At 37.8% G+C, this 24289-nt stretch overlaps 1 protein-coding gene across 2 annotated transcripts in view; it reads right to left on the bottom strand.

Moving 5' to 3' along the window:
- tyw1 (tRNA-yW synthesizing protein 1 homolog (S. cerevisiae)) overlaps window positions 1-24289 on the bottom strand; it is an 82383-nt gene that overhangs the window by 10527 nt on the left and 47567 nt on the right. For both annotated transcript variants that reach the window (XM_038285963.1, XM_038285962.1), the window contains exons 14-15: window positions 21976-22086; window positions 7549-7716 (exon numbers count right to left, since the gene is read on the bottom strand). In XM_038285963.1, the coding sequence (XP_038141891.1) occupies window positions 7549-7716; window positions 21976-22086 (279 nt within the window). The remainder of the gene's footprint in view (window positions 1-7548; window positions 7717-21975; window positions 22087-24289) is intronic.

Below are 24289 nucleotides of genomic sequence, written 5' to 3' on the forward strand. Positions count from 1 at the left end.
TTCTGATGTTGCAGGGGCAGGTAATGAGTGCTTGGAGCATGCTCTTGTTCTGATGCCAGTTTGTTTCAGCCTTCATCCAGTCTCATGTAGAAGGGCTGGTCATATCATAGGCTATTTGCATTACAATAGGGACATTTAGGAAGGTAGAGTAAATACACAAACTTGAAGAGGGGAGGGGGGCTTGCAGGAAAACTGAGGCCCCGTCCACACGAAGTCAAAACGAACACGAAACGCTGATATTTTCCAAAACGTTTGCCGTAAAGACGGAGACGTAAAATAAATGTGAGCGTCCACACGAATGCATGAAAACGCTGCAAAATGTATGCCAGGCCTGTAAGTGGCGCTGTGGTGCCAAAGCAAAAATAAGCGACGAAATGTTGGGCATGTGCACTAATATTTATACAAGGTTGCCCTGCGGGTCCATTTTCGTGGTTAAGTTAAATTCAGGTGCTGAACTGAAATTCTCTAGGACTTCTAGTGTTAACTTCACTTAACTATGACCATTTTTACCTTTTTGGTATTGGGTTGAGTTCTGGAGACTTTTCCTATATTGAAAGCACAGCCTCTGGGTAAAAATGTTTTTAGTACAGAGTTGGAATGATGTTGTTATTGGGTATTCCTGCGCATTGGAAATATTCAGAGTATCAGTCAGAGCAAAGCAATGAAGCAACCCCAAACAATGGTGTTGCAATCTTTTTGCTTCTTTGTCAAAAACATCTTGCTCATAAATGTTTATCTTTTTGTTTTTGCTAATCTTGTATTGAAACAAGAAAATAAATTATTAGTTGAGTAAACAGATAGCGAATACAGACTGTTTTTCAGACTGGTCTGTCATTACATTTGATTTTATTTGTTCCTGCTCCCGATGGTTGGCAACTTTGTTCCACTCTGGATTCTTGGGAGTGTAGTCTTTGTTCACTTTATAATAAAAATAAATAAATAAACCAACAGTTTTGGAAATTTTGGTATTCATTCTTTTCCTGCTTTCTGTGTCAATTTTCACAGTTGCTAAGCAACAGACCATACGGAGATAAAACCCGCCGAAGGGTAAACCTGTCCGGTCGCATTATTTTCACGGACTTCGAATGATCCAGTCTAGGTAGACAGCGTCCTTGAAGGATGCAGCCAAGGATTTCGAACAGAGCCATAGTATAGTTTAAATTCATCATCCAGCTGCTGCTCTGCAGAATTCTCTCCCCAAGAGCTGAATCATGCCATCTAACGGAAAATCACGCGAGAATGTGTACAAAACAAAAATGGCACCGGCAACGCTTGTGGGTCGTATTCAGCGAATGTCGGTGATTTTAAAGTAATTTTGAGTGATAAATAATTGTTGTTTTTTTTTGCGATCATTATTGCACTTGCCCGCCGGGCAAATGCAATGAAATTTGTAATCTCCTGACAATAAAAACTACTTGCCCCGGGCGATCGGGCAATGATTAACATTGAGCCCTGAACATGTAGACGAATCACTGTCCCCCAGACATCCGCGGTTATATTTTTTATATTTATATCTTTTAAAAACAAAGCGGCACATGTATGACGTCATCCACGCGCCAGACTAGATTAGTGACAGGCAGCCTGGGGAACAGGCGGCACGACACTGTAAAAAAATTTAAAAATATAAATATGAAAAATATAACCGCAGATTTCTGGGGGACAGCGATTCGCCTACATGTTATGAATGCTGGCGTACCATAAAGTGGTGTTAATTTCGTTAACGAAAACTAAACGAAAATATTTTCGTCAACGCACATTTTTCACCGAACGAAAACTAGACGAGACGAGACGAAAATCCCCACTAATAAACAATAACTGGGAGTAGATCAGAAATAATTTTTGTGGACTAATAAAGACGAGATGAAAATGCAGTTCGGTAAATAAAGACTGGACTAAAATCTATGGACATTTTAGTTCACGAACAAAGACGAGACGAAAATTACATATTATTATTTTATGGTTTTTTCAAACCCTGTCTCCTCCGCCACACTCGGAGGAGACAGGAGACGTGATATATGGACATATTTTCACTTCATTGAAGTGGAGAACAAAACCAAATGCTTGATTTTAGTCGAAGGGAAGGAATGGGGCCACATAGTAGCTGGAAAAAACACAACAAACCTGAAGAGACACGTCCCAGTTCACCACAAAGACATTACGGTAAGTTAACAGAAATATTGTTGGTGGTTGTTTATAATGTGACATTAAATCAACGGCTATAATGTCCCAATGATAAACTAACTAATGTTGGCTAACTTTCATAGCATTTAGTATCCAGGTTGGCTACGTTACGTTAGCTTCTTAGCACGTAGCGACCGTAGCCACTTGTTGATAGCATTGTACTGTAATGTCCAAAAAAAAAAAGTGAGTTAAATGTAGGTGATAAATAACATTGAATGTAACCTTTAACCTTTAAAAATAGGTGACCTTTACTACCAACATTCATTAGTTTGGCTGTGCGAGGTCGAGAGGCTAAACCATTTCCTTTGCATATATTCCAGAGTCCTGCAGGAGTCAGAGTTTTCAAAACTGTATCTGTAGATTTTAGAACAGAGACCTGATCGAATACCTGCAATTATCCCCATTTAAAACCCATAATAAAGTGCGACCTGACCTGTGATAACAAAGTGTAGCTACACAGCTGTTTTAGTGCCTAAGCGCAACATGCTTTATTTTTCCAGCTGCAGTAGAATACTGCCTTAATAACAGAAAGCAAGAAGGTTCCGGATTCGATTCCCAGCCCGGGGTCTTTCTGCATGGAGTTTGCATGTTCTCCCTGAGCATGTGTGGGTTCTCTCTGGGTACTCCGGCTTCCTCCCACAATTCAAAAACATGACTGTTAGGTTAATTGGCCTCTCTAAATTCTCCTTAGGTGCCAATGTGTTCAAAAACGGCTGTTTGTCTTGACTGGCAACCTGTCCAGGGTGTACCCCGCCTCTCGCCCGTAGACAGCTGGAGGCACCAGCACCCCTTGCGACCCCGCTTGGGACAAAGCGTGACAAATCTATGGATGGATGGATGGATATTCTTGAATCAATTTGTTTATTAAGATGCAGAATTAATAAATAAAAAATATATAAATAATAAGTTTCAGTCATGTTGTAACTCTGTATGATACCTGCTTGCATTTTGTTTATTTATACCCATGCCTGCATCCGTGAAATAATATGGATATTATTTCTACCACTAGCTTTAGTTTTATACGGGTTCCCACTGGATACAATTTTTTTCTGAATTGGAGTTTAAAGAAACCATTGAAAATTAGAGCGATCAAGTGTCTATCGCAAACTTGTTATCGATTTCTTAGCCCTACAAACAATCAAGTTTGGTTCTGTAAAGCGACAAAAGTGGAATGAATAATTCTGTGAAGGGCTGCAAATCAGTGATCTGGGACAGAAAAGCAGAATCAAATCAAAGTCAGGCTGTGAAATAGGGAAATGTTAACAGCTCCGTCTACTATCTAGCAGGGCAAACTGCACAGTAAAGTTTGATCTTTAACATAGGTCATGCTGACAGAAATTGTATCATCAGTACAGACTGAACCTTTCTGATAAGCTATAAATGTTGGTGAAACGGTGCTAAATTGGTCTTGAAAATGACTGCAGTGCTGTTAGGGCTCAGCTTTTAGCATTCAAAAGCACCTTTAGGTTCATCGCCACTTTGCCAGACCTGTTGCAGGACGCTGGGCTGACACATTTAACCAGGACAACTTTCACCCATAGTGGAGTGGAAAACATCATGGTTTATGCCTGATGAGTTTTTTTAAACAAACACAATTATAAAACAAATATAAATGATGCAGGACTAACAGTTATTTGCACTGCAGAAGACCCTCCTGCTGAAGAGTCCTCACTAAGGGAGCATCAACTGTTTGTGTTTGATACTTTGTGCTGTGACATTACAGAAAAGAAAAACTCCCCTGCTGCATTGCTAATGAGGCTTGAGAAGTAACGCCTGTTGGGAATGATTGTTCGTGGTAATGAGAAAGGATCATATTTATTCAGGCGGCTTCCTGGGTAATATTTTCTGTCTAAGAACAAAGTAGAGTTATGGTGTCTGGGAAGAGAACATGCCCGCATGTTGTTTTAACTAATAGTCTCTTACTGACAGTCACATGGCTTCTATATTATTATTCCTCCCCCCCACAGGTAAACATTCAAACATTTACAGAAAAGGATTTTTATTTAGGGTTAAAAGATGAATAGATGGATGGATGCAATGGATGATAAGTGTCGCACAAAGATGAAACAAAATAGCATTCTCTCTAAAGTCTTCAAATACCTCTCAGAGATTTGTGTGTTCACTGTTATTTTCTCAGTGCTGTTGTCTTAAAGTAAAAAAGAGAAATACAGATGAAGAAAAGAACAGAAGAAAGGGTACATAGAAAAAAGAACAAGGATCTGGCAGAGAGAGTGAGAGGAGGGATGCGACACCAGGAGAGATCCAAACAAATGCCTTGCTGTGTTTCCAAGGGATCTAAAAATGATGTGTCAACAACATATAATAGGATCTACTGGAATTTGTAGCAGAGAGAGAAAGCAAAAACACTTGCTAACAACAAAAATGGCATGTGATTGTAATGCTGTTTAAACTTTGATGTTTCAACTATCAGTACAAATTGTTTTTAATTACTTTTCCTGCAGAAATAGTGCAGGTAGAAATGTATCCATCACTTATGTGCAAAATGCAACCTTGTTATCCCCAATGAAACACAAATTCTTTAAAATCAGCGGGATTATTAATGAAACAAAAAGGCCTTTAGTTTTTCATATTTAGACACATGGAGCTTTAAGGATTTCTAAAATGATTTTTTTTTTTTTTTTACCAGAGAACATACCATTAGTGTGTTGCAGTCTCTTTTTAAGGTTTGGTATTTTTGGATTAATCAGAAACTCAACAATATAGGCACCTACTTGATAAAAGAATATGACCTTAAGTTTTTTTTCTCTTTTTTATTCAACTTGAAGTGCATTCAAAGTGCTTTGGGTCATAGGATGTACAGTAAGGAAAATAAGTATTTGAACATCCTGCTATTTTGCAAGTTCTTCCACTTAGAAATCATGAAGAGGTCTAAAATTGTCAAATAGACAAATCCAAAAAAAGAAATCATAATATATATATATATTTTTACTATTTATTTGTATGATACAGCTGCAAATATGTATTTAATCACCTGAGAAAATCCATGTTAATATTAAGTACAGACCACACCAGGTGAGATCTAGCATGGAGCCCCAGTCCGAGGGAGACTGACAGTCATGTTAAGCTTCTTCCATTTTCTAATAATTGTTACACCAGTGGACCTTTTTTCTACCTTTTTTCACCAAACTGCTTAGCAATTTCCCCATAGCCTTTTCCAGCCTTGTGCAGGCATATGTTTTTGTCTATAGTGTCTTTTGGACAGCTTTTTGATCTTTACCATGTTAGTAGTTGGATTCTTACTGATTGTATGGAGTTGACAGGTGTCTTTATGCAGCTAACGACCTGAAACAGGTGCATCTGATTTAGGATAATAAATAGAGAAGAGGAGGACATTTTGAAGACAAGCTAACAGGTCTTTAGGATCAGAATTCTGGCTAATAGGTGTTCAAATACTTATTTGCCGCTGTATCATACAAATACATAGTTAGAAAATCATATATTGTGATTTCTGGAATTTTTTTTAGATTATGTCTCTCACAGTGAACATGCACCTATGATGACAATTTCAGGCCCGTCCATGATTTCTAAGTGGGAGAACTTGAAAAATAGCATTCCTCATTATATTATATTTTATATATATATATATATATATATATCACTTTGGATCGACCTTGTGAATAAAAGGTGCAAAATAAATGTATGCTTCTGAATAAATAAGCTCAAACTTTGTACCTCAATGTTTTTTTTAATACTTTTTTTCTTATTTGTACATTATAATGTGAACCAGCAGCATCGGTTATTACTTCAGAGTAGCCTGAACCTAAAGGGAGCAGAAGTTTCATTGACACATTTTAATGATTTCACTACAAATGCTTGAACACGTGTGCACTCCACTTCGCCTGAATAATTGAGGAGGAATTTTCCCTCCTCACTGCAACTTGAACTCAGCTCAGCTCATTATGCCTAAAAGCAAAGCCAGAATGTTTTGAGTAGTTTGCCGTTCCATCTGCCAAATTTCATGCTTCATATTAGTAACTGCAGTCACTGAACTATGACCTTGATGTGCAGGGCAGTCTGAAAATAAATAAAAATCATATGTCCTTTTCACTCCTGCATGGAGCCTCAATTATTGAATAAATGCAATAAATGTGAGCAACCTGCAGACCCAAGTTCATCCATATATGTCTGCCCAGTGATTTGTAAATGAATATCATACTTTTTGTTCCAAAAATCTCTATTTTACTCTTCTTCATGTTTTATCGACTTTTGTTTACCTGTCAGGATAATTAAAGTTTTTTCCAGCTTCCTCACATCCTGTTTTAGACCATTAGGGACCAATTAGCAGAGCTGTGGTGAATCTCTACCACCATTCTCTTCCTCTGTATGCAAAACAGGGCTTAGATCTGGACAGCTCAAACCAGAACTTATTGCTTCAATAGTTTTGGGATTAAAATGTGCAATAATCTTCCTTAAGTTTAATACTGTCAAATCTATGGATAATATAAATGCTGCAGTAGAAGAATCCTGGAATATTTAAATATAACTTTAACTGTTTGCAATATTTGTCACAGGTTATCATTCCCCGCTGTGATAAATCAAAGAACGACTAAACACTTTGCAGAACACCTTTAGGTCCCTGCATAGGATCCTGTTCCATCTCCAAACTGGTACGAACAAAGATTGATCTCTTTCATTCTTTTGGTCACAAATGTTACATAAATGCTAATTTTATAAGCTTATATCTGAGATGGAAATGTTACTCTCATAGCTTCTACTTGGGTGGCCAGTGTTTTATAACCCGACAAAGTTTGGACTCACCATCTTGGCATTCTCACCCTTTGCCAAACTTTTGCTGCATTTTTTAACAACTTAAATGTCTTTAAATGATATTTTACCTCTAAATTTGTAAAAGATTCTGCTTAAGAGATACAAAGTATGGCAAACAGTAAGAGGAAAGCTGGGGAATTTATTCATTTTGTGTCCAATCCGAATTTTTTTTTTTTTTTTTTTTAATGAAACTGTTGAATAAGCATGCTTTAAAAGCAAAGTGCTTTGGCATTTAAAAGGTTTGAGGGGCTACATACAGATTCCATTAATTTGGTGATAGAAATGAAATTCAGGCAACAGAGACGTGAAATCAGAGGCTGCTGAATCTATATCCTTATAGAAAGATCTCTTAAAAATTATGTTCATCATCCTTTGATACAACTGAGCACCAACCAACTCTGAGAGGTCAAAGAAAAAGTTCAAGTAGTTAAACAAGTTGTGCTATAAATCAATAAATCCATGTTTTCAAAACTGCTTTGTTGAACACAGCGTGGAATCCATCATTCATTCTGGCAGCATGTTACCGCTGAAGGTTGTGTGTTCATTTTTTTTCATTGGGTTCAGCTGCTGAGCTCTTACCTTAGTATGTGCAATGAGCAAACAGTTGGAGTGCTCATGCTCACAGGCAATCTCATACTGAGGTAGCATGTCAGCCAGCTGTTGGACGAAGGCGACCACTTCCTGATGCCAGGGAACATTGGCCATGGTCAGACTGCTGGCAGAGCTCTCCCCGCAGTACGTCACACCCTGCAAAAGGACAAGGACGTGGTCATAAATAAAGAACAGAGAAAGGCTTCTAATCAACGGTATTCCGATAATGCAAGTGGGAACAGAATATAAATTTAGAACGATAAAAGGAATTAATTAACATACTAATTAGAATGAATCAATCTAAAGTTAGAATAGTTCCATCAAACTAATTTAATCAGGCTTCAAAACAAAGAATCTGTAGAAATACAGTTTCTCAAAGCATATACTTCTGCTTAGTTAGCTAAGGTATTAAAAATGGCTTCTGTTTAGCTTCGTTTAACATAAGAAGCACCTAAGCGTAAACTGAGTTTAGGAAAACAGCTCTGCTTTAATGTTAAAGCAGCCCCTGTATAACCCTCTTATACCCTGTAACCCTGTCCTTAAAACAAAGGAATGGCAGCTACAGTTTTAAGCTAAATTTGAAATGTGTTAAATCAAGCATATAAACCATAATTTAAAGTTAAATCACATTTAAAGCAGTTAAACATTTCAGAAAATTCAAGAAGAATAATATATATGGAAAAAAGGTTTTCTTTGTTATCATTGGTGTTGACACATTGGAAATTAAAACAGCGTATTTCAAGTTCACAATACAATGTATTGTGAACTTGAAATGTTTAGATTAGAGCAAAAGCAAATAATTAGGCCAACAAATAGTTATTATTTAGCAAATTGATTAATCTGTTGATTATTTCTTCGATTAATAATTGATAGCCAAAGGTTCCTTACAGAAGTATTTTTTTTTTTTTACGAAATTAAGCCAAGTGAAACTAAAACTTTTCCACTTGAGGAGTTCTGGAGAGAGCATATAGTCAGAGGAAAGCATTTTATTTTATCTTATATGCAAAATTTTTCTATATTTGTTTAGTGTTGCACTGATGCCAATATCGGCCAGGGCCCTGATCCAGCACTAAAATGGAGGTATCGATATCAACAAGTACCAACATATAGGGCATTGATACCTTTTTTAGAGCCAAAAGTTTATTCAACTATTGTCACCCATCCCAGGTAGGAAATAAAAAGTTCTACTGGATTCACTTTGTGCTAGTCTTTTTCCTGCTTCACAAAGGTAGGCAGCAGCTTGACAAAGCCATGATGGCAATTATTTTACATCCAAGTAGTATGCAGTTCTATATATATATGCACACACATAAATTTCAAACGGATTGTATAGGTATCGGCCGATATTTCACAGCCGGGTATCAGGTATCGTATGGGGGCCAAACAAATGGCATTGGCGCAACACTAATATTTCTTTGACAATTTTGGTATAAGTACTGCTCTAAGTGGGTTGCTGTGTCATGTAATGGCATGTTTTAGAGTCTCTATACTCCAGTTAATGATTAATCTATTACTAAACTAGTTGACGGTAATTTTAAAAATCGATTAATCATGATTAATCCGATTAATTGTTTCAGCGCTACAAATAATGCTAAGATTAAGGGACAAACTACTGTATAAATTTGAACTAATAAGAGAAGATAAAGTGAACTGAAAACCTCAGTGACTATAGACGTAGAAACAGGTGTTTTTTACTCGATAAGGAAAATATTCCCTTTGTTTTAAATCATGAGAAATTCAATTAAATTTCAGGACAGACTTTTGAAATGTTGCTTGATATCACATAAATGATCTAGCAGCACATTCTTAATATTTTTGCTTACTCAACATATAATGTTTAACTCAAAACAACAAAGCATTAAATAATAGATCTTTTATTTAAAAGACAATCAATCATGCTTCTCAAGGGCAAGAATATTCACAGAAAAAAATTAGACGTTACAGAGCCTATGCAGTATTTAAAGGATATGTTTTAAGGTGGAATTTTAAATAGAGGATTGAATCAGTATTCCAGTTGCTGATTCCCGAACTGGGAGCAGAAGAAGAGAAAGTTCTGGTCACCACAGAGCTGAGGTGGACAGAAAGGACAGAGCGGCAACTGGAACAGAAAGAGCTGAGGGACCAAGAGGGTTTAAACAAATAAAGAGGGGAAAGGTTGTGGATGGCCAAAAGTAAGGATACGTGATGATGTGGGCCCTTTAGAGGAGAACATAGAGAAGATAATCACTGTATTCACTGTATTCAAAACAGGAGGTGACCAATCCATGAGTTAGGACAGGAGTTGAGGGGAGACTTGGGGAAATAGTGAGACGGTTTTTGGTGCGTAGATGGAAATAAAAAGATCTAATTTTGTTATCAATGCGGAGGTGAAAAAAGAGGAACGCTATCAAGGATGAATCTAAGACTCTTTATCTGAAGGTATGGGAGATTAAGGAGTCATCAATGTTCAATGAAAGTTTTTTCATTTTAGAGAGGGTTGAATTGTTGCCAATTAGATGGATGTGTGTTTTATCTGAATTAAGCTTAAGAACGGTTGTTGTGATTCATGAGTTGATAGCAGAGAGCGGTGAAGAGAGATGACAGGGAAATGATTTGCAGGAGAGGTAGAGGTGGGTTTCATCCAACTAGCAGTGGAACGAGATATTGAAAAGATGAAGAATAGAATCGTGAAGGAAATGGGGCAGATCCAGGGATGAAGCCTGAGAGACCAAAGGTGCCAAAGGTGACAGGAGAGGGGCTGGGATGGAAGGTTTATAGGCGATTAAACAGAGTGCGGTCAGGCAGAAAAGGTAAAATCTGTAACAAGAATAGAAGAGTTCTTGGAGGATGACAGAGCGAGAGATGGTGTAGAAAAAAGAGTCAGTTCTGGATTGAATTATGCTTTACCCATACATGTACATATAGATAGCTGATATTATACTATAAAAAGTTTATGGTATTAAAAAAAAACATACAAAAATAAATCTTATCAAGGCTAATTTCAACACAGTCCCACAACAACCAGATAAGAAAGTTTTGTTTTGCCGCACAGTACATTAATACACATTGAAACCTTAAATGCAAAAAAACGACACCCCACCTTCTAAAGCCAGTACTTTGTAGAAAGAGATTTTGCAATTAGAGCTGAAGCGGGCTGAAAAAGTTTTAATAAGCTTGTCATATCTTGCCATCAAGAGATTTTCAGTTCTGACCATAAACTCGCAATTCGATTGAGGTACTTTAACTACCCTTTCCAACACACTTAAATGTTTCCCCTTAAACAGTGTTGGGCACGTTACTTTGAAAAAGTAGGTTGAAAAGGCAGAGTATCTATCTATCCATCTATCCATCCATCCATCCATCTATCTATCAATCTATCCATCAATCCATCCATCCATCCATCCATCCATCCATCCATCCATCCATCCCCCTTTCTCCATATAGACAATCATTTGATCGTTCACGCTCACCGTAGTCCCCATGTGGCGCGAGCACAGGGCGACTGTTGCGCGCCTTTAGCGAGCATGCGCGTTTCCTGTCGCTTGCGCGGTGAATCGTGCCGCCTGCGCTGTGCGGAGATGCAGGGGAAACCGTATGTGATGAGGAAACGCAGCTTGACGTAACACCGGTATTTCCATCTGGAAAACGCTGTTTTGCTGTTGGAGTCATCCTCACTCTCCATCTCTCTGTGTGTGCTGTACGTTAACACCCACCAGCAGAAACACCCACCTACCCAACTGACAGACGGAATCTCACTATACATCAGCCATTCTCATCCTCCCCTCTCTCATGACAAGGCGCGCACGAGTCCTATCATGAAAAAAGGTTCATTGTGCGACCTGAGTAACGCGCAGTAACGGGGTGTCTGCAATGGTAACTGTGTTATAGTTACAGTCAAAGTAATTAGTTAGATTACTCGTTACTAAAACAAGGTAACGGTGTTAGTAACGCCGTTACTTTCAACGCTGTTAGTCCCATCACTGCCCTTAAACAAATTCAATGCTGCTTGAGTCATCTCGCTGCTAAAAGGTCAATCTATATCCCAGATAGACTGACACAGGTTTGTTAAAAAAAATAAAATAATTGTTTGTAACTGATATTTCTCTCAATTTGGGCCAGCTTATCGGTCCATACTGATGAAACAAATTCAAACAGCATGATCCTGTCACTACAATGTTTTCTTGTGGGGATGTTGACCCTGGTATGATAGAAAGTGTTTGGTTTGTGTCAGACATAGTGTTCTCCCGAAAATCTAATCTAAGTCTTATTTGATCATAGAACTTTTCTCCATAAATTTAGAGATTTTTCCACATGTTTTTTTGGTAAACTGAGGATATTACTTCTTACTGTTTACACTAAGTGTCCTGACCACTTCTCAATAGATCCAGCTCTAAGGATTGTTTGGCTTAATGTGGTCCAATGGGCAAACATTCTAGTTGTCGTGGTGGAAATCTGCACCCCGCCTTCATGGCTGTCTCTGTTCTCTGTGCAGCCTTTATTATGAATTCCCTCCTTGCATGGTCCATGAGTTTTGGTGGATGGCCTTCTCTAAGCAGGTCTGTTTTAGTACCATGTGCATTACATTTGAAGCTGATGGATTGGATGGCTCTCTGAGTGAACATCACAGATTTAAATATTTTCATAACCCAGCCCTGACTTATTAACTACTAAGTCCTTGACTTGATAGTAGAGCTCCTTGGTCCTTATGACTTGTGGTGCTGCTCCCTATCTGACATTTCAGGTGTTCATGTAAAACTTAAGCCTACAGTCACTGATATGACTATCCATCTGTGTTTGGAAAATTTTGTTTCTCTTATTTCATATATTAATTTATCTTATTTGACTCACTATAAAAGTTTTCACTCCGTCTGTTTCATATGGAGCCCCTAAAGGGACATGAAGGAAAAAATTTACTTTTGCCAGATCCCGCAATACTTTTGCAAGATCTCGCAAAACGTTTAGTGAAATGTCGCAAAAGGTTTTCCCATGTCAGCGAACCGGAAGTACAACAGACACACAACAGTGGTAGCGCAAAGTGTACTGCTATGGAAGGATAATACGCCCATGTGTCAGCTACAACCATGGAGGATGATTTGGAGAGGTTCTTAATTTCTAGAGAAGTCCCAAAAGAAGACATTACACGAATGAAGAGAGACAATGTCAGTATGCAATTTTTTTTTTGCTTTGAGAGATCTCGCAATACTATTGCGGGATCTCGCAAAAGTTTCTTTTTTCCCTCCATGTCCCTTTAGGGGCTCCGTAGTTTCACCTGCAAAGCCACACAATTCCCCTGCGTCAGGGTGTTTTTAGACAAGACATGCCTTCTTCCCATAAGAAGCCAGATTCTCTCTCAAGGTTCATTCAGAATATTTTAATGATAACCAAAGTGTCTGTAATTTGTTTTGACTCTGACTACTTTCCATTACTTTAAGTAAAGGGGAACAAATGCTGCCCAGACAGAACAGGGCTGATTACCAAGCAAAAAGCGCTGTATGATGAACTTTTCTCTCTTTGCAAAGATATAAAAAAAGTTACGACTGAGTGAAACCCATCAATCTCCTTTTATTTAACTGGGGTGAATAGCTGAATACTTTTTTCCCACTACACCGTATTAAGAATATTTTTTACAGATCCGTCACATAAACTTTGATAAAAAAAAAACAAACAGATTTAATTGCAGGATGGAATGTTAAATCAATAAAAAGCCAAGGGAGCGAATAGTACTGTATCCTATCTATGGATGGTCTGTTTGGTATCTGTGGCTTAAGGGCTGCTTGTGCATCCACTGTGTAAAGAATACTAAAACAAATGGAAAGTCTACAGCATCAGTAGGGGGTTGTATTTTTTTTAAGAGACAGTAAGCAGCAGGCTGGGGGCAAAGGAAAGAACACTGTACAGAATTGATGATAGACCTTGGAGATACCAGGTTTGCCTGGAGGCCGTCTGAATAAAAATAATCCTTCTGGGACGTATAAATCACATAGAGTAGCAGAATCAGGAAGAGGGCAACAACAGATTGAAAATTAGTTTTAAGATGAATTGAAGGAGTCTGTGTTTTGTATCAATAGAGGGCATGTATAGAAGCAAGGAAGCAAAAGAATTCAAGAACTTCAATGTTCAAATAATCTATTGCTTCTACCTGTAATGGAAATCGTAAATATTGATTGCTGAAGCCGAACACGCTTCAACAGACACCTGTGTGCGTTGCACCAAATTTATCTCTGCCACATTGACACTGTTGGCTGAATCTTTTCACACTCCCCCTCTTTCAACCCATTTCTTACAGCAGAGGAGGAATCAGTGAAAGGCAAATGGAACCAGTGCTCAGCTGACATGGTAAATCACACACTGGACAAGAGTTGACTAGATTTTAAATTGCACAGGGAGAATACAGTGTATCACTAGGAGGACTAGATAATAGCTGATGCTATGATAAAGACTGTACGCTGTAGTTTAGGTGTAAAAAAAAAAAAAAGGAAGTACGTATAGCCTAATTAATATAGTCTATTAACCTAAAGCAATATGCATGGTATGGTTGTTACATGTCAGGTACACCGGTGATTGACCTTGACCAAGGCACCTTACAGTAGAACTGCAGTTAGTCCCTGGACTGGCATGGCTATCACTGACCCTACATACCGTATTTTCACGACTATAAGGCGCACTTAAACGTCTTTTTTTCCCCTCAAAATGTGCGGTGCGCCCTTTGGTGCGGTGCGCCCTATGTGTGTTGTAACTGCGACTTTTGAGACCACCTCATTGAGGAGATGATGAAAGAGTGGCTGAGGGAGGTGAATGTAAGGAGACCAGGTGGTTTTTTTCCACTCATCACCATCGCTGTTAATCTGTGACTCCATGCATGCCCATCTCACAGCTGATGAGAAAAACATGGTGAAACAAATTAATGCTGTGCTCGCTGTTCAACCGCTTGACATCGGTGTGAACCGGATGCAGCAGAAGCAGCGAGTTTACATGCAAAGTCAATGGTTGACGCGCGTATAGGCGCAGCAAAAGCTCCCGCAGCGCGTTTTGAGCAGCAGGCGCAGCGCGTCGGGAGCGTTTAAGCATCTGACGCACCGCCAACGCGCTGCTGCTGCTCGAGATGAAAAATTGAAGTTTTGCTGCTGGAAGCGCCGCATCAACCAATCAGAGAAGCTGATCTGGGAGCTGACAGCGAGACAGACACAGCGCTCTGATGACATATGATATTAAGGCAAATGAAAAGGGCTGGATGGATGAGGAGATGATGAAAGCGTGGCTGAGGCAGGTGTATGTGAGGAGACCAGGTGTTTTTTTCCACGCATCACCATCGCTGTTAATCTGTGACTCCATGCGTGCCCATCTCACAGCTGATGTGAAAAACATGGTGAAACAAATAAACGCTGTGCTCGCCGTTATCCCGGGGGTCTGACAAAGGAACTTCAACCGCTCGACATCGGTGGGAACCGGCCGTTCAAAGTAAGGCTGCGAGCGGCGTGGGAGCGATGGATAACAGACGGAGACCACAGTTTCACGAAAAGTGGAAGGCAGCGCCGAGCAAGTTACGCCACCGTTTGCGGATGGATTGTAGATGCTTGGACTAACGTGTCTGCTGGCTCTGTTGTTCAAGCTTTCGCAAAAGCCGGCATTATTTCTGAGGAGCCGCGCTGCACGGAAAGTCACTCTGACAGCGAAGAAGGGGCAATTGGCATTTCTGATTTAGCGCGGCTGTTTAATTCAGAAACAGAGGATGATGACTTTGATGGGTTTGATTAATACTTTGTAATAAATACATGAATAAAGCACAATCATACTCAGTTTTGCTCTCGCTCTATTTTTCTACCTGAAAACTTAATTCAACAGCAGCCTCTGGGCTGCGTCGCCTCTGGTTTCACCGTGGCGGCTGGCAGGTGTTTTTCATCTAAATAATCTAAATTTTGCAGCTATATTTGCTGTGATCAGTGGGAATAAAGTAGTTTTAATATGTTTTAAGTGAGAAAGTCCACCTGAAAACTTAATAATTGCAGTCAGTTCATCCAGATTATTATCGTGCCTATACTATTTCTGTCGGAGGCGCTCAGACCCCCACATAACCAGCGGTGCGCTGACAGTAGAAATCCCTTCATCAGCAGCCTCTAGTCTGGGCAGCCTCCGGGTTCACACGGTGGCTGGCAGGTGTTTTTCATCTAAATAATTTAAACTGCAGGCACCAGGATACCGGTAATAAAAGCGAACATATTCCGTCGGCAGATTTCAGGATTTTAAGTTAATTTAGAAGTGATCACAGCGCTTTGTCATCTGCGATGTGTCTGTCTCACGGCCAGCTCCCAGGTTTGATTAATACTTTGTAATAAATACATGAATAAAGCACAATCATACTCAGTTTTGCTCCTGCTGTATTTTTAAATATGCAGTAGAGGTATTTAAACGTAGCAGAGGACATGTACCTGTATATAAAAAACACACATAACTGAGACTGCGCCTTTTAGTACGGTGCGCCTTATGGTCGTGAAAATACGGTAGTTAGGGACAAATGCAGGGACATATTTCCTACTGGGGATCAGCTTCATAGTCATGGTAGGACACTTCTTTGATTTTATTTATTTTGCTCAGGCTACACTTCAGCCCACAGCACGCTAAATGTTGAAAGGGCGATATTATTGTCATTACTAGTGTTAATATATAATAGAAATTTTACACATTCAGAAAAAAAGATGTCACAGGGGACTGTCTTTTAAAAAGTGGGATAATTTAAAAAAAAACTTTCATAAGCGGGATGCCATCCCCCCTCAACTCGAGTACTAATTGTACCCCATTTAATCATAGAAAGCCCTAATTTGGCCTACACTATCAGATGACCAAAAGGTAGCCATGTACTGGTTATAATCTGGTTCTTCACAGAGAGCTGTTTCCATGCATATTTATAGAAAATGGAGTGGAGTGAAAAGGTATTCTGGATAGGGGCCACAAGCTACAGAGATAACCACAGGCTCAAAGGACTGTCGAGAAAAATCCATTCAAGAATTTATCTTAGACCATGAAACCTTTTCCTTTCACGTCTTAATTTACTCACCACTTTGTGTTCAACTATTGTAAGGCAAACCAAAGGGGAACAGTTTCCATTACTGTACCTCTTACTTTGTTTCTTTAAATACTTTCATACATTTTTAATGTTATGTGTAAATCTCAAAAGCACAAATGAAAGTCCCCACTACCTTAACTACAGAAGGAGTTTCAAGGGGACCATTGTAGCTTCTTCCATCAGTCAGCGCTGACAGCTAATTTTAGAGTCATGTATGTGATTGAGCAGCTCGGCCGTACTGTCACCAGTCCAGTGTGGGATCCACCAATTACTGGGCTCATGATGAAGTCGATAGCCTGCTTGCAGCTCAGGAGGCCAGAGTGTTTTTATCTCTTAACCATTGGGTAATATACTGCTCATAGGAAGGAAGAAGAGAAGGGAAGGGTCAGAGAGATAAGAGGGAGTAATAGAGAAGATAATTATGTGGGGAAAAAGACAGAAATAAGAGCAAAAGTTTATTCTGACAGTGTGGAAAAGAATCTTAATATAAACCAAACACCTTAAGGACAAAGAGATTCACTGAGAACCACACTGACGTCAGGAAAAACATAATCATCTTTTAGGATTTGTTTGATATTTGCTTCTATAATGTCCAGACAATATACCTGTAACAAACAATGACTAAAAAGAGTTTTTTCTCCTTCTGGCTGTAAAGGGTGAGATGCTTTAAACTTTCACTTGGACACATTTACTTTGATTATGTGTCCGTTTTACCACTAAAGCAGCCTCATAGGCACCGACAGGATACTATAATATTAAATCAAAATTGCTTTGTCTCAATAGACCTACACATAAGAAAGAAAAAAAAACAACCAAAAACAGCAACTGGTATGAAATCAGATGTAGAATTAATTGCATGAAATATGCAAACAGAAATGCATTAAATCTCAATCTCTGAGCGCTGGGCGAAATATCTTAAAAATAAAATCTCAGATTTACTTTTTATAGATCACAATCCCTTTGGTTACATGAAAAAAATCAAATAAAAATGACAGATATATGTACAGAAAAATTCAATCCACCCTTTTGGGAGTTGACCTGAATTTGAAAAGCAGCTAAATCCAAACTGTGAAACATGCTTGATAAACCAGCTGGCAGGCTGTTCCATCGTAAACAAAGAAAATATAACACCCCAAAGGTTTGCAGAGAGTGGTACTATCAGCTACGTTGTCAGTGTTAAGCATATATCTAAGAATGAAAACAACAGGCTGACATCACTGAACTACTAAACACTAAGGAATGAATTAGAGAAATCAATCTGTTTTTCAAATAATGAACCCATTCATCACCAATCCTTAGAATCTGCTATGAAAAGTTGATACTAACAGTAAAAGGGTTAACAAAGAGTTCAAATGTGTGTGACTATACAACTATATAGACTTGCTGGTGCAACTGCAGTAAAACAATACTGTAAAAATAATTTAATGAGAATTTTTAACCAGCATGAGAGAATTAAGGGTCAAAGATGAAAACTTTCAAAGACTTATGTCACATATTTTCCCATGGCCTAATATGGAGCAAAATGAACCTATAAAATGGTGCAACAACTAGTTAAAACGAAGTACATTCTATAAAGCTTTAATCCATCACTAAGTAATATAAAGGGGCAAATTATTAACCAGGTTCTGAAATGATTTAATAGAAGCCAGGAGCTGCTGATCAAACTGGTTTGATCAAACTTTGTAGATGAAAAGACGACACAATTGGCCAATTATCTCTGAATATAAAGACGAAATCCATTTATGACTATTTAAAATCTGTTCACATGACAGAATCTTAGACGCCCATCTACAATCCCAGGACTGTAACAGAAAATACATTCGCTATTCAGACTGTGCAAAGCTCAGAGTAACTGTAAAATACCTTAGAAATTGATCTTAGAAATTCCACAGACTTCAGTTAGTATGTTGAATATACAGAGAAAAACCTAAAAAATAAGATGGGATGACATTTCAGGTTTGCAAAATGCATCTGAATTAGCTCTGGAGCAAATGTCCTTTGGACAGATCATAAGAGATCCCTGGCAGTAAATGTAGGTTGCAAAGTTGAGTGAGAGTTAAATGGAATAGATTATTGCTATTGTGGAATAGCACAAATTTCTTAACCTTTTACGGTGGAAGAAAACTGATTTGGACTTCTAATTTTGGAGACACAGGATCTAAGCATCTGATAGACACTGAGTTTACAATGAGCTCCTGTCTACAAAGGTATTGTAGATTGAAATCTGATTATTTCCTTAAGAGCTTAAGGTTTGCTTTTGTAATCTGTCCTTACATCTTTTTCTTGACTTCTGCTTCCAAAGAAGCAGTTTTTGTTAAATTTTCTTATCCTTTCCTTGTTATGAATATTCATTAGTTTCTTGGCACATCCACTCCACGGAAGACTTGGAGTAAAATGTTCTTAACTTGGAAAAAATTTATTTATCTGTAAAACAGCTGTACTAAAACTTTAAGGAAATGCTTTCACAGGTTTAGAAGGTAGAAACCGATTCCCTGTAAACATTGCTGATCAGTAAAAGAATTGAAATTATAGAGCCCTTTCAGTAATACGACCCTAAAAGGATTTTAGGCAGAATGACTTTAGGAAAACAGGATATACAACTATATTGGTGAATTCTGCAACAAATATACAAGTTAGGGTAAAAGTAGTTGCAGAAAGTAGTTGCAGACTGCAGTGTATAAAAAAACTCTCCTCTAATCGGCTAAAAGTCAATGAAACATCAATGATTGCTTTTTATGCCATGCAACAGTGGCAAAAGTTGAACATTTCTCAACTTTCGTGTGTCGTATTATAGTATACACATTCCTGTGCATAAGCTTGATATCTGACACACGACTTTCACCACTCACAAGTTGTATAGAGAACTGAGGGACAGGAAGTGATGTCGCCTCCCTTTAGTATGCAACTCAGGTTTTCCCATTAACATGGTTTGTAGATTTGAGAGTGATAAGATAAGTTTGTTACACATAAATGATCCTTTAGCACTCTTCTCAGTGATTTATAGTAAATAATATATTTAATAGGATGCAAACAGAATTCATCCTTTCTTTTGAATGTAAATGTATTTTCTTGTTGAATTTTTTGTGCTTTTAACTTTCCACCTTAAATGTAAACTAGAGATGTACCTATATTTATTTTTTTTTTTACCTCTAATCTAATCCTAAAACCTGAAAGAATTTGAATATATGCTGATCCTGATAATCTTCTGATAGCGGAGCTCTATTTGCTTTAATGTTATTATATAAATAAGAGTTTATTTTTTTTAATAGGCCGTAGTAAACTTTCGACAGGCATGTAGGGAAGTGTTGGCTTAGTAGGTTAGAGCAGTGTGTTTTTGCTCTGAGAAGATTGAAAATTCCTGCTTCGATCAATACAGCCTCCACTCTGGGTTCCTGAGCAAGATCCTTAAGCCATTATTGCTCCCTGGGTGCCGCACAATGGCAGCCCACTGCTCCACAAGAGAACAAATCCCCCCATTATAGGACAATTAAGGGATTTACATCTTTTTTTTTTATATGTTATACTTTATAGAAAATGTTGCTTAATGCTATCAGCACAGAATAGGTACAAAGATGCATTATTTAAAGTTAAGCCGATTGTTAAATGACTCCAGAAGTGATTCCTGCTACAAAAAAGAAAGAAAATGTGATCAGTGGTTCTAATATTTCAAATAACTGAGTAGAAATGTTATAAGCTCTTTTTAGGTTTTAGTTTGATTTACTGACACCCTGTTTGGGTTAATGAAAGCTTCCACCGCAAGGAAAAAAATCAAACACTGTCAAATAGCCAAAACGTGTCCTAAATTAGACTATGTGGGAAGTTAGTGTTGTGTTTGCTTCTGTTTAGGAACAGGTATTTCATAAACACTCAGAAGCTTTTCAATTTTTCTTTTGTGTTTTTTTTTTGTCCACAACTTTATAAATGACAGCTGCTTTACATTAGAAGTATGAAGTGTATTCATGAATGAAGACTTAAGTGACCAACTCACTTGCACCTGAGCATTAAAATAGGTGTAATTAATCCCAGCTCTCACTTAAATAGAAGATCCTGGCTCTGATTAACTGAAGACGAAAAACAATGAATGTCCTATAGGAGAAACTTCAAAACATTAAACTCCACATGTATTCCTTGTATCCTAAACTCATTCTCAGTCGTTTGTTTGTTTTTGTTCTTTTTAACAATGAGGGGCTATTACAGAGAAATAATTCAACAAACCTTTTCCTCTGATTATTGTTCTATTCTGACTGGAACAAGACCTTGATTTTCTGAAAAAATGAACACATACTTGCTGCTCGTTTGTTGCTACGACAACCACAACTCAAACTATCACCAGGTGCCACTTCCAGCTGTAATAATACAATGTTCGCCAAATCGCCACACTCAGGTCAGCAGGGTCCACAGCCCACTCCTTTTACGACTTCTCCCACTTAAAGGGCTTCAAAAGGATTGAAATTCATATAATATTTAAGAATATCATCTTAACTTCATCTAAGCCGGTTAAAATATATAGATTGGTGAGAACTAGAAAAGGGAATAAAAATGCTGCAAATCTGACTTTACATTTTAGGCAATGAAGCAAAGAGGAAACCTTTTTTCTGTACAAACAAATCCCAACAATAAACAAAAAAAAACCTAATCAGCAATAAATAAATATATCTTTACAAATGCATGTATTTTTTACGTTACAGTAAATACAGTTTAAATAATTTCATCTAATGAACATTTTTAACGGAAATAGCTCCTTATGTGGCTCAAGAAAAGGAAATGGTAATTCATTTTCCCCAAAGTCTTGCACAAGAAACATAAATTGTTGTCAACTGAAGCTCAAAAATAAAATTCAATGGGCAAAATGAAAAGTTCAATGTTATAAATGTAATTAAATATCTTTAACAGAAAAAATGTAAAAAGTTCTTGTTTTCCACTTTGTGTGAAAAATTCGATCTGCATTCTCTGAAACAATCGGTTTCTCTACAAAAAGATGCACTTTTTATTTAAATACAGTAAATGAGGTTTTTTCATTAAATAAAAGTAAAGCAGTGCTGATTAAAAATGTTTTGATGAGATAAATGAGGGCGATCAGCTTGTTTCACAATCCAGAAATTAAATTAAGTTAATGATTATTTCCCTGATCAAAATACTTGCTTGAATATAAATTCATGCATGTACTCATTTTCACAAAACTATGTCAACGACATCTGACATCTCTTACAATTTGCTTTAATTTGTTCTTTTTTAAAGTATATCAACCAAACATTCTGTCTATACTTGTTTATTTATGCAGAAAAACATCAAAGATAAGTAGATAATAAGAATTGCTCCATAAAAGAGTATGAATAATTAACTATAGATATTTCATAAATCTTGACAAGTCTTACCTTAACCTCAATAAAGTCGGGTTGTCCCAGAGCAATGAGCTCAGAGTAAGCCTGCATCTCCTCCACATTCCATGCTTTCACCAGCGTCAGTCTGTACACTGTCCTCTGTCTCTAAGTGGGGGACAGGAGACACGGAGTTAAAAAAAATATCTATGGAAAATGTCTCAAAAACTGTTGGAAAAAAGGAACCAAAAAAAAAAAACAATGACTATTGGGCAATATTTGTACTTACTTTCAGCTCAAACATTGTACTTGATCAAAACTATATTTAGTGTAGCGTATGGTTACAAATAAGATAAAATGACCAAATTGTGGACAAAAATTCAACAAACATATCTATCTATCTATCTTTCTATATAGATATATGTATAAAAAAATATTGAATCACGCATGTAAAAGGAGCAAAATGATCAAAATCAACAGTTTTGAAGACAGACAGGATAGAACTATTGATGATAATAACTATTAGATCTAGAACCAAAATGTAAAGAAAAATACAGCACTATAAAAAAACCTAATTCATAACTAGAAGACAGATTTTCTACGCTGGTTGTTTTAGAAAACCCAGCGATTATTGCTCCTGATTTATACAAATCTAAACATCAAACATCTAGGTCAACACTCAGGTAAACTCTTGTGAATAACAAAGCATGAACTGCATCACACAGGGACTCACTTTAAACTTAATAAATAAAAGAGATGAAGAGGCTTTGCTTGACGTCCACGCAACAACTTTAAAACATTACTGTCGGTATTGGATACGTGACATGATGGAGATGAGAATAAGCACAAGAATAGGGATATGAGAAGTTAGTATGTGATGGTGAGAATAAATTATCATGAGAAATGGCTAATCCAAAGAAAAGAAATTGCTGATGCTTCTCATTCGTCTCCACTCTGACTCTGCTACCCAGCATTATAAACAGTGAGGAGAGGAGACCGCAACCTCCCTTCATTTCCTTCCAATTTCTACCTTGCACTGGAAGGTTATCTGCAACATTAGGTCCTTTCAGGCTGGTAGAGAAGGGGATAATTGGCCAGTAGCAGCAGGGAGGTGAGATATTTCAAGCTGCCATGATTCCAAATCTGACACAGACCCACAACTCTGACAATTCCCAAAGCAATGGCAGGGGGCCAGGTGGAGTAAAGAAGAAAGGCTGTCGAAAATTAGGCAAAGAGAGGAGTGGTAGGGAAAGAATGGAGATGAGCACACTCCAAAATAAAAAAAAAAAAACTTTGGGGTTTAGACATTTATTTATTGGGGTCTAGATATTTACTTCTGGAGGGTGAAAGAAAATAATCGAATCACAAATAATGGTATTAACCTTAAATTATTAAATCTCTTATTTTTTATACACTATTTTTATGTCTTCTATTCTTCTGATTGAACAGTATAAACAGAAATGTCGTAACATTTTCCACAAATACAAATCCTGATTACATTTTGCCACATTTAACATAAATTCTATGTTCTCTAAATATAATAAACAAACTACATTATTTTATCTCCAAATGGATTCAAGCAGCTTTGTATATTTTAGCATATAAGGTTAAAAAAATTTAAAATCCAGAAATCTTAATATGTGATTTTTTTAACTATTAATTTGTATGAAATAGCTGCACATAAATATTTGTTAATATTTGGTACAGTAGTCTTTGTTTACAATTCCAGAGGTCAAACGTTTCCTGTAGTTTTTCATCAGGTTTGCACACACTGCAGGAGGGATTTTGGCCCACTCCTCCACACAGATCTTCTCTGGATCAGTCAGGTTCCTGGGTTGTCACTGAGAAACTTGGAGTTTGAGCTCCCTCCAAAGATTATCTGTTCGGTTTAGGTCTGGACACTGGTTTGGCCACGCCAGAACCTAAATATGCTTCTTCCAGAGCTACTCCTTGGTTGTCCTAGCTGTGTGCTTTGTGCCTCTACACATCTTCAATGCTCCAACTGAGAGAAGGAGGTTGTTCCCTAAAACCTCGCAATACATGGCCCCGGTCGTCCTCTCCTTAATACAGTGCAGTTTCCCTTTCCAATGTGCTGAAAACACCCCAAAGCATGATGCTACCACTCCCATGCTTCACAGTAGGGATGGTGTTCTTGGGGTGGTACTCATCATTCTTCTTCCTCCAAACACGTTTAGTAGAATTACAAACAAAAGGTCCTATTTCTGTCTCATCTGACTACATGACTTTCTCCCATGACTCCTCTGGATCATCCTAATGGCTTTTTGGCAAACTTGATATTTGCCGGTTTAAGCAGGGGGAACCTTCCATGCCATGCATGATTTCAAACCATGACGGCTTAATGTATTACCAA

The sequence above is a fragment of the Cyprinodon tularosa genome, unplaced genomic scaffold, assembly GCF_016077235.1.
Source record: "Cyprinodon tularosa strain WSP-4 unplaced genomic scaffold, ASM1607723v1 ctg218, whole genome shotgun sequence".
Taxonomy (NCBI): domain Eukaryota; kingdom Metazoa; phylum Chordata; class Actinopteri; order Cyprinodontiformes; family Cyprinodontidae; genus Cyprinodon; species Cyprinodon tularosa.